Source organism: Watersipora subatra, chromosome 2, assembly GCF_963576615.1.
Source record: "Watersipora subatra chromosome 2, tzWatSuba1.1, whole genome shotgun sequence".
In the NCBI taxonomy this organism is placed as follows: Eukaryota; Metazoa; Bryozoa; class Gymnolaemata; order Cheilostomatida; family Watersiporidae; genus Watersipora; species Watersipora subatra.
The window spans coordinates 55247246-55261184 of record NC_088709.1 but is presented as its reverse complement, the minus strand read 5'-3'; the positions used below and the strand labels follow the sequence as shown (position 1 = coordinate 55261184).

The 13939-nt window shown below is 37.6% G+C and overlaps 1 protein-coding gene across 3 annotated transcripts; it reads left to right on the top strand.

Moving 5' to 3' along the window:
• Nucleotides 1-566: 566 nt before the first annotated feature.
• LOC137387644 (divergent protein kinase domain 2A-like) lies at nt 567-12727 on the top strand. 3 transcript variants are annotated; one of them, XR_010977930.1, is made up of 10 exons: nt 567-776; nt 1868-1937; nt 2550-2768; nt 5750-5893; nt 6895-7000; nt 7826-7948; nt 9833-10010; nt 10928-11098; nt 12184-12404; nt 12523-12727. XR_010977930.1 is itself a non-coding variant. In XM_068074125.1 (9 exons), the coding sequence occupies exons 1-9, from the start codon at nt 590-592 to the stop codon at nt 12345-12347; spliced, it is 1350 nt and encodes a 449-aa protein (XP_067930226.1). In that variant the 5' UTR covers nt 567-589; the 3' UTR covers nt 12348-12727. The 3 variants fall into 3 exon arrangements, 2 of the variants coding, with proteins under 2 accessions (XP_067930226.1, XP_067930225.1); XM_068074125.1 differs by having other exon boundaries at nt 5762-5893; nt 12184-12727; XM_068074124.1 differs by having other exon boundaries at nt 12184-12727.
• The last annotated feature ends 1212 nt before the right edge of the window (nt 12728-13939 follow it).

The window sequence follows — 13939 nt, the reverse complement described above, 5'->3', positions numbered from 1 at the left end:
ACTAGTTGAAGGATACATTTATAAGTATTTTCCCTACAAAGATGAACACGTCGTGTAAGCAGAAATGCCACACTTACTGAGGGATACAGTTAGAAGCATGCCTTATACAAAGATGAATATTTCCTATTAGCACAGTAGACTTATGCCACATAGTGAAGTATAGAGTTATAAGTATTCTCCCTACAAAGGGGGAGACGTCCTGTAAGTGCAACCTACAAGGTTTTAAGTCCACACCTAGCAAGATAAACAGCTATATGTACTCCTACCACAAATTGACGTATGTTTTGTGCACATATCTGGCACTCACAGAAGTATACAGTAACAAGATAAGCAATCCTCTAAGCCCTATACAACCATAGAGATGTAACATCTATAAAAAGCAACGTGTTTACCAATTTATTTAAAGGGTTAATTGAGTAGATGCAAAACACAGTTTTTGTGACTATGTCAGATGGTCCATAGCTAATCTCACTCCTACTGTGCTATATTATCACTGTATATTTTTACAACTAGATCTCCTTCCTGTACATTTCATAATTTTAGTATTGTTGTAACCTAATTTGTAGAATGACATGCCTAAACAGCTGGAATGATGAAGTCAGGGAGCACATTTAGCCTACTAAACATGCAAAGTACTATCCTTAAAGTTAGATTGCAATTTCGAAATTGGTCCATGAGTAGCCGTACTTTGACTGTTCTCTCTCTCTTCGCTGCTGGGTTTTTCTTCTACAGAATATCAGTGTATTTTCTGGTAACAGATCTCAGCTATCACACAGGTATCCGAAGATTATAGCTTTCCTTTAGTAAAATGTGGTTCCTTTGGCGTAATCTTTGTTGGATTTTACCCGCACAGGTTATATCAGAATATTTGCTGGCTTTACTATGTCTTTTCAGTATAGTATTAATACTTGATCGCTTAATATTTTGTAATTATAACAAGATATGTGTTAGTTAATTTGTATAGCATATGCTTGTATCCTCTTGTTTTAAAACAAAGTGAATCAGCTTCATAAATGAATAAATTTAGAGAAATACCATTTCAGTTTTGAAACATTTGAGATTTGTTATTCTTTATAGAAATGGTTTAAAATATTGTACATATCGGTTTAATGGCATAATAATAAAGCTGGTGGTGTCATGTAATTCATGACTCAACTAATAATAAGAGTCTAGTTGCTTTACAAAACTGTAGCATTCATTGGCTATAACATGATTTGCCACATTGTTTTTACAGTACGGCTTCTGCAGGCTAGTAGTTTCAAGTTGACTAGGTCATTTGCAATTTGCTGTGTTAGTAATTGTGCAGCCATGTCAGTGATAGTCTGGTATTTGCCAGCAATATAATAGTATGTGTCTGCCCTTAGAGTGGCATGTGTCAACTATAGGGTAGTATGTGTCAGCTATAGATTGGCTTGTGTCAGCTATAGATTGGCAGGTGTCAGCGGTAGAGTGGCATGAGTCAACTAGAGAGTTGAAAGTATCACCTGATAGTGTGACATGTGTCACCTGATAGTGTGACATGTGTCGCCTATCAGTGTGACATGTTTCATCTGCATGTATAGTATGGGCTATACTAGAGACAGCATGGTAATTGTTAATTGCTAAATAGTATGTGTCAGCTCATGTTTAGCAGCCCCTTCAATCACATATATTATACTGTATATGTTACATTGACCAACTCTCGTGCATTAGATGGTAGGCTATGTCGCTCATTACGTCGCCATAGAGTTTGAAGTTAACTGGTTACTCTTTTTGTTGTAATTCCTTATTTAATTATTTAATAACAGTTAAATCAATCAAATTGTCTTAATATTATTTACTGTTTTTCATCTTTTCTCAAGTTCTGTTAAAATTTCCTATTTCACAGAGTGGAGGTCTTGCCCAGCCTGCTATGGCAGTCGTATGTGTTGGAGGATACACGAAAGCTCTGTTCATGGGTGGGTATAGGGTACAAGATTACACATTATTAAGTAGTTTACTATTTACAGTATATAGTATACAGTGTCAATGTACAAGGTTGGATGGGTTAGTTGGTATATAAAAGTAGACAAAATTTGTGAATGTATATAGTGTGTGCAATTAGTAAGTATATAAGAAGATACAATGAGTATGGTAGATAGAATAGAGATAGTGAGTATATCAGAGTACATGACTAGTGAGTGTATCCGAATGTACAGGATTAGTGAGTATGTAAGATTGTACAAGATTAGTGATATATGAAAGTGTACATGATTATTGAGTTTATAAGAGTGTACAAGGTTATTGAGTGTATCAGAGTGTACAAGATTAGTGAGTAGATAAGATTGTATAAAGATTAGTGAGTATATAAGATTGTACAAGATGGGGGAGTGTATAAAAGTGTACGTGATTAGTGACTGTATCAGAATGTACAAGATTATTGAGTGTATCAGAGTGTACAACATCAACGAGTATATAAAAGTGTACAAGATTAGTGAGTGTATCAGAGAGTACAAGATCGATAAGTCTATCATAGTGTACAAGATTAGTGAGTGTATCAGAGAGTCCTTTCCATGTGTTTCTATTTCCAGGAAGGAAGGCTGGCACCATATAAATCACATGACTAACGTAAAGAATGTATACTTCGCCAGACTTGCGGGCGAAGAACTCGTCTTTAAAAAGCTCGCTCATAATGACGAGCTTGCAACCATTGACAGCTACATATGTGGAGGAGGCCTTAGCTTGTGTTCCACGCATTCAGCAAACAATCATAGGTTTTGTCTGTCTGAAGCTCCCTCATTAAACCAACAGTGAGTAAACGCTTTTTCAGGTTCGGCTGTTTGTTTAGATTTGTTAACGCCTTATATTACTTCACAGGATCTTACTTATGGTTTTTCTTTATTGGTTCTCATTTCCAATTCTCATGGTCTGTGTAAGGCGGCGACCTTTGGCTGTGTCAACACTTTTCTAGTTGTTAGGCATTCTTCATGGGAGGTATGACATCAGCAATGCATTTCATGAGGCTCATTACGCAGCTGACAACATTATTTGTTAGCGTGAAATGATGTCATTAGTAGCAATCATTGCTATAGTTGATATCGGCTATTGCGTTCAAGTTAGATCCTTATGAGTCTTTATTCCGTCTGTCTCTTTGCAACTAAAGACGGCATCATCGCACTTTTCCGTCGATCTGAGCGTTTTAACCGCGATCAAGTTGTTTTTATTTTAGTCTTGAAACATCCTGCCAGTCAGATGACCTCAAACATCAAAAACAATCACAAATGATAAAAAATGCCAATACTTTCTGATGAAATATTCTAAAATTCTGTCTAAGTTCATTTGTTAGTTTTGCATCTCAGGCTAAATTTATCCGATAACAAAATAAACATGGTAGTTGTTCCTTGATTGTATCTACTCTCAGTGTTTGTTCAATATCTATAACATTTGAATGTTTTTGCACATTATTCTATTTGTTTAAGGGTCAACTACCAGCATTTTAAAATTTTGTATGTTATACTATTTATAATCATGATATTTCCTTTCTAGCAGAAGAGCAAAAAATCTTTTTTGGCAACAAAAATTCTCTCGATCCAAGCTCCAAGGTGTGACATGTTTTTGACAAAACACAGGCTTATGATACGCTATGTCAATGCCGACGATTAGCCAATTGATGTGTGAATGTGAGACAAAACTGCTTATGGTGGTCGTCATTCTAATACATTTGCCCCAGCTAGTCCATCATGCTACAGGCTTTGTTTGTCCAACATAGCAGATGGTCATAATGCAAAGTTGAAGCTTGGATTTCGCAAATACCACAAAGTCTTTTCCCTATTTATATATCAGCGGCTATAGAATTACACCAATTAGCTTGTTCGTATATCTTGTAGAGTGCGCTAGCAAAATAATCCTCCCTACGTAATATATCAAAAATTAAAAATATTGTCCATAAGAGTTAGATATTCTCGGCAGACATCTGATTTAAACCTATCAACTTAGGCTCTGCTTTCATGTATCAGGATTTGAACAGACAGTTTTTAAATAATATAGTTAAAAAGAATTAGCGATTTTAATATAATTACTTAGCGTAGTAGCTGTTGCTAGTCAAAATTTTGCAAAGATCACGAGTCTTTCCATCCATTTTTATGACTTGAAAATCTTTACTGTAATAAATGCCGTGTCCGGCTGTCTAAAGCCACGCTGAGAGCATTAGGTGAAAAAAGATTGCGCCGCAGGGGTGTTGAACTCAGGTATCCAAGTTCTGCAGCCAAGCGGGACTTCCAGCGTACTAGTGTTGATAAAACCTGCCCTTCGGTCATTGTTGCGTTGTAATATTATTCAAACTCCAATTTTTTTAATGTTATCTGTACTGTTAATTTAAGAAGGCTTTAAATTCTGACTTTAAAGTCTTTAAAACTTTAAAACAGACTTTAAAGTCTGTTAACTTTTGATCGCTGCTACAGCTTTTCTTCTGTATAAACACCAGCTGAAACTACCATGGTTGTGACCATTACGAAAAAATCATAATTGCACATTGATAGTACTAACTGATGCCCAGATGTAAAATGCAATGTATTTGCAGTAAATTTTGTTGCCTTGATGGCTATGCAGTTGCATTAGCAGTGCAGTAACAGTAGTAAGCATGTCACATCCACACAGTATGATTGCATTACATACTTTCACTACAGCACGTAACGTAACGCATGTATACTGTGGTACAACTATATGGTCCAATGCCCATTAATTAGTATGCATGCCGGTGTTGGTATCACCTACTGCACATTTTGCAGTGCTACATGCAGTAGGAGCTTTCGCATTACATTATTCATACGCACAACACATTTCCATGAAAAATCATCGCAAAATCGAGTATTCAGCTGACTTTGACGCAGTCACAACACAATTGCAAGATATTTATGCTGTTCAAACTTGAGTATGAGTCGGCCAACGATATATGTTGAATATGGTTGGCATGAAGATCTATTTTGGTTTTCATATATAATTTTAATGAGAATGCAATGCAAGGATTCAAATTTCATCAGAATGGTGATAATACCGGACTCCATATCTTGAAATGATATGGAAGTTTGAGTGCAAGTTCATGAGCTTGCTAAACATAGCATCTCACAATTGTATATAATGCAGTACAGACGCTTTGGAAGCCATTCGGGCCAGTATTAGTCAACTCTATACTAATGCCTAATTGCAGTACAAATGCAGTTTGAAATTTTGAAGAATGCGCATCCTCAGCATGCATGTAATGCCGTGTTTCAGGTTATGCATTATGAAAGTGAAGGCGCAGTAACTCACAGTTAGCAATTTGCAGTAGGAACGCAGTTGCTGTAGCTGTAAATTGTAACTAAGCATTAGAAAATTGTAATGTAATGCAAAGTTACTGCGTACTGTGCTGCATTGGCGCGGTACATCAACCCCTGGAAACCAAAATACTACCAGAATATCACCACAATTCCAGGGTTGTAACACACCACAACCCTAAAACATACCTGCCTTTCTACGCACACAATCATGTTTTTCAATATTTTGCAGTAGAAGGTTGTTTTGTTGCGGTTAGTTTAGTTATTAGAAATGTGTTGAAGGATATTGTTGTTAGAATCCTTCTACAATCCATTACAAGTACCCACTACTCAGCATCTCGACACTCATGACATCACATCTCCACAGTATTCATTGCATCTCATTTGCATGATGTAATCACATAAGCGTAATCATGACATCACCACTGTGTAATACTGTAGCACATCACTGCAGCGATGGTATCACTTCAGCATTGAAGTTTGAATTGCAGATGCGATGTTCAGAAAGCAGTTCACAAGATAGCTGCTAAACTGACTGGCCCTCTAGTTGTTGAAGACGTGAAAGGATTAGGAGATGCTATGTACTGCCCTTCATCAAGATTGGTTCAGCGCATGATTTTTAGGTGGGGCCTATTTCTCTGCTCGGCTTGATATGTTGGATTCAAGCCATGCCTTATCAATATAATTGATCTGTACCATGTCCACCGTATATGGTAAATCTGTACCTTGTCTATTATATATGTTAAGTATACCTAGTTGTAAAGAGGTGATCAGATTTAAAAATGATGAAACAAAATTATCTAACTCCATTTTTTACCAGAAATTTTATGAATTTTTTTCTATTTTTTTTTGTATCAATAGATCCAATCTTGTTAATCCGTAACAAGCCGTTTACTTTTTACAATAACTTTAACACTCTAAAAGTTTCTTCGAACTGTTGAGTTTACTTGCGCTTATTCCATCTGTTGCTGTACCCTCTAGTGTGCTGTACCTTCCAGTGTGCTGTACCCTCTAGTGTGCTGTACCCTCCAGTGTGCTGTACCCTCCCGTGTGCTGTACCCTCCAGTGTGCTGTACCCTCCAGTGTGCTGTACCCTCCAGTGTGCTGTACCCTCCAGTGCGCTGTCCCCTCTAGTGTGCTGTACCATCCAGTGCGCTGTACCCTCCAGTGCGCTGTACCCTCTAGTGTGCTGTACCCTCCAGTGTGCTGTACCCTCTAGTGTGCTGTACCTTCCAGTGTGCTGTACCCTCTAGTGTGCTGTACCCTCCAGTGTGCTGTACCCTCCAGTGTGCTGTACCCTCCAGTGTGCTGTACCCTCCAGTGCGCTGTCCCCTCTAGTGTGCTGTACCCTCCAGTGCGCTGTACCCTCCAGTGCGCTGTACCCTCTAGTGTGCTGTACCCTCCATTGTGTTTTACGCTCCAGTGTGCTGTACCCTCCAGTGTGCTGTACCCTCCAGTGTGCTGTACCCTCCAGTGTGTTGTACCCTCCAGTGTGCTGTACCCTCCAGTGTGCTGTACCCTCCAGTGTGCTGTACTCTCCAGTGTGCTGTACCCTCCAGTGTGCTGTTAGGTGAAGCCGCAAGTATTGGCCAGTCTCTGACAACACTATGGTGTATGATATTAGATATCAAGAGTTTGGAAAGGAGGTGGCTGATGGTGGTCTATCTAAGGAGGAAAAGATGATGATGCTCTACACTCTGTCAGTGAATCCAGAGCCAATTATACAGCAAGTGAGTGTCATTTACTGCTATGCTGGTTGTACAGTAATACCATTAAAATTGAACATAATGTGTTCTGGAACCGAGTTCGTATGTCAATCCGTTCATATCTCAAATAGAGTTTTTCTGTATAAAGTAAACTATATACAAATTAATTCGTTCTCACTCTGGGAAAAAACAACGCATAAAAATCGGATATTACAATGAAAAACAGGTTTTAATTGTTCTAATTTACTACATACGCTCACAAAGTAACAAGTACTTATCTATCGGTTATGATATATAATAAGATGTGGCAGTATTATGTACAGTACTGAATGGAGTTCATACCGTCGAGACAGACGGTAGCGGCCAATGGCGGTTTGAGAAAGACTTGACTGCAACACTTCAGTACGCTTAACCTTTATAACACAACATAACATAAACCTTAAGTTTAACTTGAATGAGTTTAGCTTATCATTCACCCTCTTAAAATTATATTTTAATCTCACACTAAACTCAATTCTAATTTTTTTTCTCTTGATTTGTTTTCCTCCAGTTTAACTCTTTTTGCCTCGCTTTCACCTTCACTTCAAATTATTTTTGATTCGACGAGAAAGACTGAGTGATGTTGCTCTCATAAGCGGCCTCTTATATACTCCTCCTAGCGACTGCAACGGCAACTGTCTCACATGCTCGCATCTTTAAATTTTACCCTCGATGTTCCTCGTATCTCAAATTTCTCACATGTCGCTACACTTGTATGTCATGGTATTACTGTTTCTAGTTTTGTCAAACCCGCTCCGTATTCCCCATAGCCAAAAGTGTTCCTGAAAGCAACTGGTTCATGTGTTGCAGTTATTTCCATATGATGAAGGATGGCCATTCATCAAATATATTGGAGCCTGTGGGAGGATGATAGCTGAACAAAATGGAGGACTTCCTCTTAGAAATTATTTTGCTGCTGACTGGAAAGTGAGGGTACGTGGAAGCACCAGCTGTCCCAGTTAAACCTTTAATTGGGTATCTATTGTTTTATTAACTTGTAACTAGTACTTGTGACTAGTACTTGTCACTAATACTTGTCACTAGTACTTGCCACTAGCCACTAGTACTTGTCAGGTTATAGGTTTGAACAGCGTAGTATTTTTAAACATATTTCATCCTGTACTCTATTCGAATGCAGTTCACATCAAGGACATCAGGTCTAGTTTTAGCACAGCTGTTTAATTTAGCAATAGTCTAGACTTTCCCTATAACTTGTAGCCAAATTTCGGTGTTTCAAGGTCACTACAATGCACCGTTTTGCTTGCTCAATTTTCATGGTCTAAACTTGCAGCTACATTTCGTAGATCAGTGTGTGGTCTTTGCTAAGGGGAGGGGAGTCCGTTATTGGAATTTAACCATTATATGGATGTGGCCATTATGGCAAAAAGACAAATTTACATGTATATATATATGTATGTAGCTGTTGTATTATTTTTGTAGGTGTAGTTGTAACATCTTCTGGAATATTAGTTGGTAAGACACACTCCTTTTTGTTTTTAAAACCTGTTTAGATTCATTTACGGTGAAATACAAGAAGTTTGAAATTACTAAAATGTTCGTGACTTTATAGAGTTTTTAATAATTTCCTTGCTTAAATTTGTTTTAAATAATTAAATTTGATGTCAGTGTGGTTGAAAGCTTCAGAAAATTTTAACTGGACCATATTCACTATATTAACATGTATCAAGTCTATTAGTTTATTAAGTTAGTTTACTTTTAGTATCAGGTTTGGTGAGCATGCAGTGCAGTGTGAGCCCGGTCTAACACCAACAATCTAAATATAAATAGAAAAATAAATACAAATTACAAAACGTCTAAATACAAAACGTAGATTGTGAGAACTTCTCTAGACATTTAATAAGTTGAGTAGAGTCATATAATTTTGATAAGTATATAAGGTTTGTCTCTGAGGAGTATCCGTGCTTGAGCAGGTGGGGCACTGATCTACGATTAGTTGGTCAGTGGTGCGAATCACACAAGGATTATTGGTGGCATTAGGAAGACCATACAATCACAATTGCTCCTGTATTACTTCAGTTTAAAGTCTGTTGATGAAGCTCAAAAAATTGTCAGGTCGCTTTTTCACACTGGCATCAGACTCTAATCATTCTGTGAGATATGTTATATATGTGGGAGTTGTGTTCCACCAGCTGTGTGCTGTTCACCATATACATGTAGATATGAGCTATTTCATCAAGCACCTCCATTTTCTGTTGTACCCTAAACAAGCAGCTTTACATTTCTCTCCGGTGCTCAAGTTGGATATGTAAGCATTTGTTTTTAGTGTAACACTAAACCTGTAAGATGTTGGTATGTCATATGGCTGCCAGCTCTTATCGTGTAAAGCTATTGTCTCTAGTCGATCCTCTCAACTACATTATATTGAAGGTGAAGGTGAGTATGATATGGTAGGCTAATTAGCAGTATTCCGCTGCATAATGCTACTACTACCTTTTAGGGTCTATGAGGTATATTCTATGGGGGGGGGGTGTGTGTGTGTGTGCGTGCGCGTGTGATGGTTTGTATTGCAGTCACCAAATCAAAGATTGTCAACACTCAATGCTTTTAAGTGTCGTCTTCTCGCACTATCTTTGAGTTTTTCAACCACTTTGAAAATGCCTATGTCATGATTATCTTCAGAATTCATTTACACCACGCTAGGCTTATATATCGGTGCATATATTCTTTTCCCATGTCTTCTCTTTCCGCTTAATTATTTGCAGTTGGCCAGGCAGATATGTAGGTCCTATAGTCTAACATCGCCAACGAGATAGTTCATCGCCATAGTATTCTTTCACTACTAGTTTTACTCTGCAGGTCAAGCTGAGCCTGCAGCTGCTGCATATTGCTGACCTGCTGACGGATAACACGATAGGCTTTAAGATATACTTCAGTGACATCAGTCTTGACAACTATGTGGTTGATGAGAACTTGAAGGTCTCCATAGCTGATGCAGAAAATGTACTTGTTGTAGATGAAATGGAGTTAGAGCGAGGTTGGTGTCTCAGTTGTTGATGTCGTTGATTTTATATGCGTAATTATCTTTTTTTGATAATTTTGTTCTATGTTTTCTTGGCCATAATTAACGTGAAATCATGTGGTCAGCGTGCCAAAGGAGAGTTTTTATCGGCACGTTTACTAGTAAAGTAATAGCTCATACTGTCTGTAGTAAGTGTAAGTGAAATACCTGCTGACTCATCAAATGGAGGTAGGATACTTACCGGCTCATGAAATTTAAGTGAAATACTTATCTGCCCATGAAATGTGGGTGAAATACTTACTTGCTCACAAAATGTGAGTGAAATACTTACCTGCCCATGAAATGTGGGTGAAATACTTGCTCATAAAATGTAAGGGAAATACTTATCTGCCCATGAATTGTGGGTGAAATACTTACTTGCTCATAAAATGTAAGTGAAATACTTACCTGCCCATGAAATGTCGGTGAAATGTATACTTGCTCATAAAATGTAAGTGAAATACTTATCTGCCCATTAATTGTGGGTGAAATACTTACTTGCTCATAAAATGTAAGTGAAATACTTACCTGCTCATGAAATGTAGGTGAAATACTTGCCAGCTCATAAAATGTAAGTGGAATACTTACCTGCCCATGAAATGTATAGAAGTTACTGGTTCATGAAATGCAGGTGAAATACTCACTAATGTGAAATAGGGTAAATTACGTTCTAAATACTTGATATGTTTAACACGAGGATCAGCTTGTATTTAAGAAATTAATTTACAGACTACCACCGACTAAATACAAACCGGTCTGCAGTCATGTTTCTGTAGGAATAATAACTCGTTCAACGGATTTTTTTGAACCGTAGTGATTGTCTGCATAGTTGTTAAGGTATGGATAGCGTTTGGACTTTTCTTGTTACTGCACTTTGTTCTTCTATCATGTAGCTGCCGCACCAGGATTTGACAAACCTCATGTCAGCGAGTTTGATACGTGTGAACCCGGCGCCAACTGCCTGTCCGTAGACATGGATGGGCTCTGCAGCGCCACCACTGCTGACTTCAATTTTTATGCTGTGTGTCGAAGCCTTCTTTCCAGCTATGCTCAGGATGAGGAAGGTAGGGGAGACTACCCTTTCTATTTGTTTAAGTTGTTCAGACCGGCTGGTTCTCGCTCTTACAACTAGCACATTTTTTGTCGGTTGCTTATTAATGCCATTAGAACATCTGTCTGTCTGAAGGTATCAGCGCAGGTAGTAGCAATTTTACTAGATTTGATCAGAAAGTATATGTATTTTTCTATCAGTTGAAATTGTTTATTATGTTTGAAGTGGTCTGACTGCCAAGATGTTTCAAGATTAAAATCCACAAATCTTTAACATGGTTAAAAGGCTCAGATTAAGCAACAATGTGGTTATGACATCTGTGGCTGCAAAGAGGTCGACAAAATAAAGGCCTGTTACTCTTCCTCTTGAACACAATAGCCGATATCACCTATAACGATGATACCAACTAGTGACGCCATTTCACACATATTTTCTTCTGTGCGTTTTAACCGCGATCAAGTTTTGTGATTCCATCATTAAACATACCCACCTATTAAACCTCTGTTGCATGCATATTGGCTATTTAAACTATACTGTACTTCTTTACCTTTTTTCTTTCTCGTCTTTCTATCGGCATTTTCTGATAAGTATAAACAAGTACATTAAAATTTAACTTTTCATCTTGTGTGTGTACACGAGCATGTAAATAAATGTTTGGCTACCACAGAGTACATGGTGGTAGATGTTACATATTTCAATTATTCTTTGTTCACTTACTTGGTACTTCTCTTTTCATTTAATAGTTTTATGTACCATAGGTCTTTTTATAATGCTTCAATTGTGGCAGATATTAGCCTAACATCTGGTACCATTTGTGTCTAAATGGAAGATATCAACCTAACACCGTATACCATTTTTGCATAAAAACAGCGTCGTAGCTAGCGTACTTGTGCAATGTCTATCCATTCACAATTTCTTTAATGGTTTTAAGAAGTATGTTTTTCTTTGTATTTTCATTTAGCTTGTTTAAGCATATTTCTGACAATTTTCATAATTTTTGATGTGCCTTTCTAACTGGTGGTCGTTAAGTGAGAACTATTTGTTATGCGTGAACATATGAGACAGTCTGTCAAAGTTGTAGCGGCATTTCTATTTTAGGAATGAATGGTGGATTACTGCACTCTCTTCCAAGCAGCTATCCTTTGAGCCAGTCTATAAGTTCCTTAGCAGACGAGTGCGCTAAGCCGTCTAAAGGTCGCAGCAGGTATACTATAAAAGATCAATTGATTACAGATCTGGAAAAATTTATTTCATCATTTTAAATGTCCGCTCTATGAACCATAGAGTTATTTGTCTACGAACCTCTTCTCTATTTGTTGGTTTTTATCTATCTGTTGCTCTATGAACCATAGAGTTATTTGTCTACGAACCTCTTCTCTATCTGTTGGTTTTTATCTATCTGCTGCTCTATGAACCATAGAGTTATTTGTCTACGAGCCTCTTCTCTATCTGTTGTTTGTTAAAAATCATCTTTCTTTACAGACGAGTTTTCCATTACAAACTTATAGATTATAAATGTAAGTTTCTTTGTCTCGTACCAAGTAGAATTAAATTTATTTTATTGTTTTTACTAATCTCTCAACATTCCAATTTTGATACATTATTATGTTTATGTTGATATTTAAATAAACATGTAAAATGAGCTGATTATCTCCTCTGTATTTTGATGTAATTTAGAGAAGCGCACTGATCTGATCTCTAGTGATCTAATACTAGGCTACTTCATCAAACACACTTGAAGAAGTCATTGTCATAAAAATAGGTATATTCAAAGGCTTTTACCAAGGCTCAGCTTTACCACAGCAGCCGAAAAAGCAAATCCCTACGTGCTGTTTGGCTCTTACCTTGTGAACTCACTTGCATGGCAGGTACAGTTTACCTTCCTAACAGATGTTGAAGGTGCCGGTTAATATAATATGAACACCATCTAAACAAAATAGATCAATACTCGGTGTTTTATAGCTTATTTAAATATGAGATTTCTTGTCATCACCATTTGTATGAACCTGTGAGGAAGAACACGTTCAGTAACACTTGACTAGTACAGGCTGCTTTCCAAAGAGATATGGGAGAGAAGTTAGTCCGTCTGTCTGGGTTTGAATGTCATTCCAGTCGATTATTCTATTCCATTTACTTTGCTCGTACACAAAACAGGGTGTTATGAGGTTCACTAACGCTTCTTGTTAGAAAAACTGCGTCTGTTGCAGAAAACTTTGTGTGCACTCTGGGGTTTCTTTATAGATTCCAAAATCGAGAGCATTCTTGTCTGTAGATGTCGCATGAAAACAACATGGCTAGCTGCTTAGAGGTGGTGTGAGTTAGATAATAGGGAGAATATGAAATCGAGAGGAATAGTCTGAAATTCTTATTTTGGAGTTGAAAGCGCTGACTGGCCTTTAACTGAGCAAAGATTTCAAAGGACCTTGCAGAGGATTGGAAGTTGCTAAGGAGTCGGACAGAAAATAGACAGATTTAACTAATTTCAGCTAGCTCAGACTTTGCTAAGTTTGAGCAGATGGTGTTGTTGTGTATGCAGGCGCTTCTCACATGTCTTACTCTCGTGTAAGAACTTGGGCTTAGGACACCAGATAGGGTTTGGGAGGCCACACCTGTAATATGGATCTAAAGGATGCCGCTGTCTACTCTGCTTTGGGTGACCAGGGCACATGTACCAAGGCATATGGAGTAGATTTAATCTCCATTCATTGGAGAAACTGATGAGTAGTGACATAACCAGGTAATTACAAACTAATGAATGAAACCATTTTAGAATTACAATTTTACGAAGTTTTGAGAGAAATACCCTTGGTTTCTTTCACAACCTCGCAAGAGTACTATCATCGAACCTAAATTG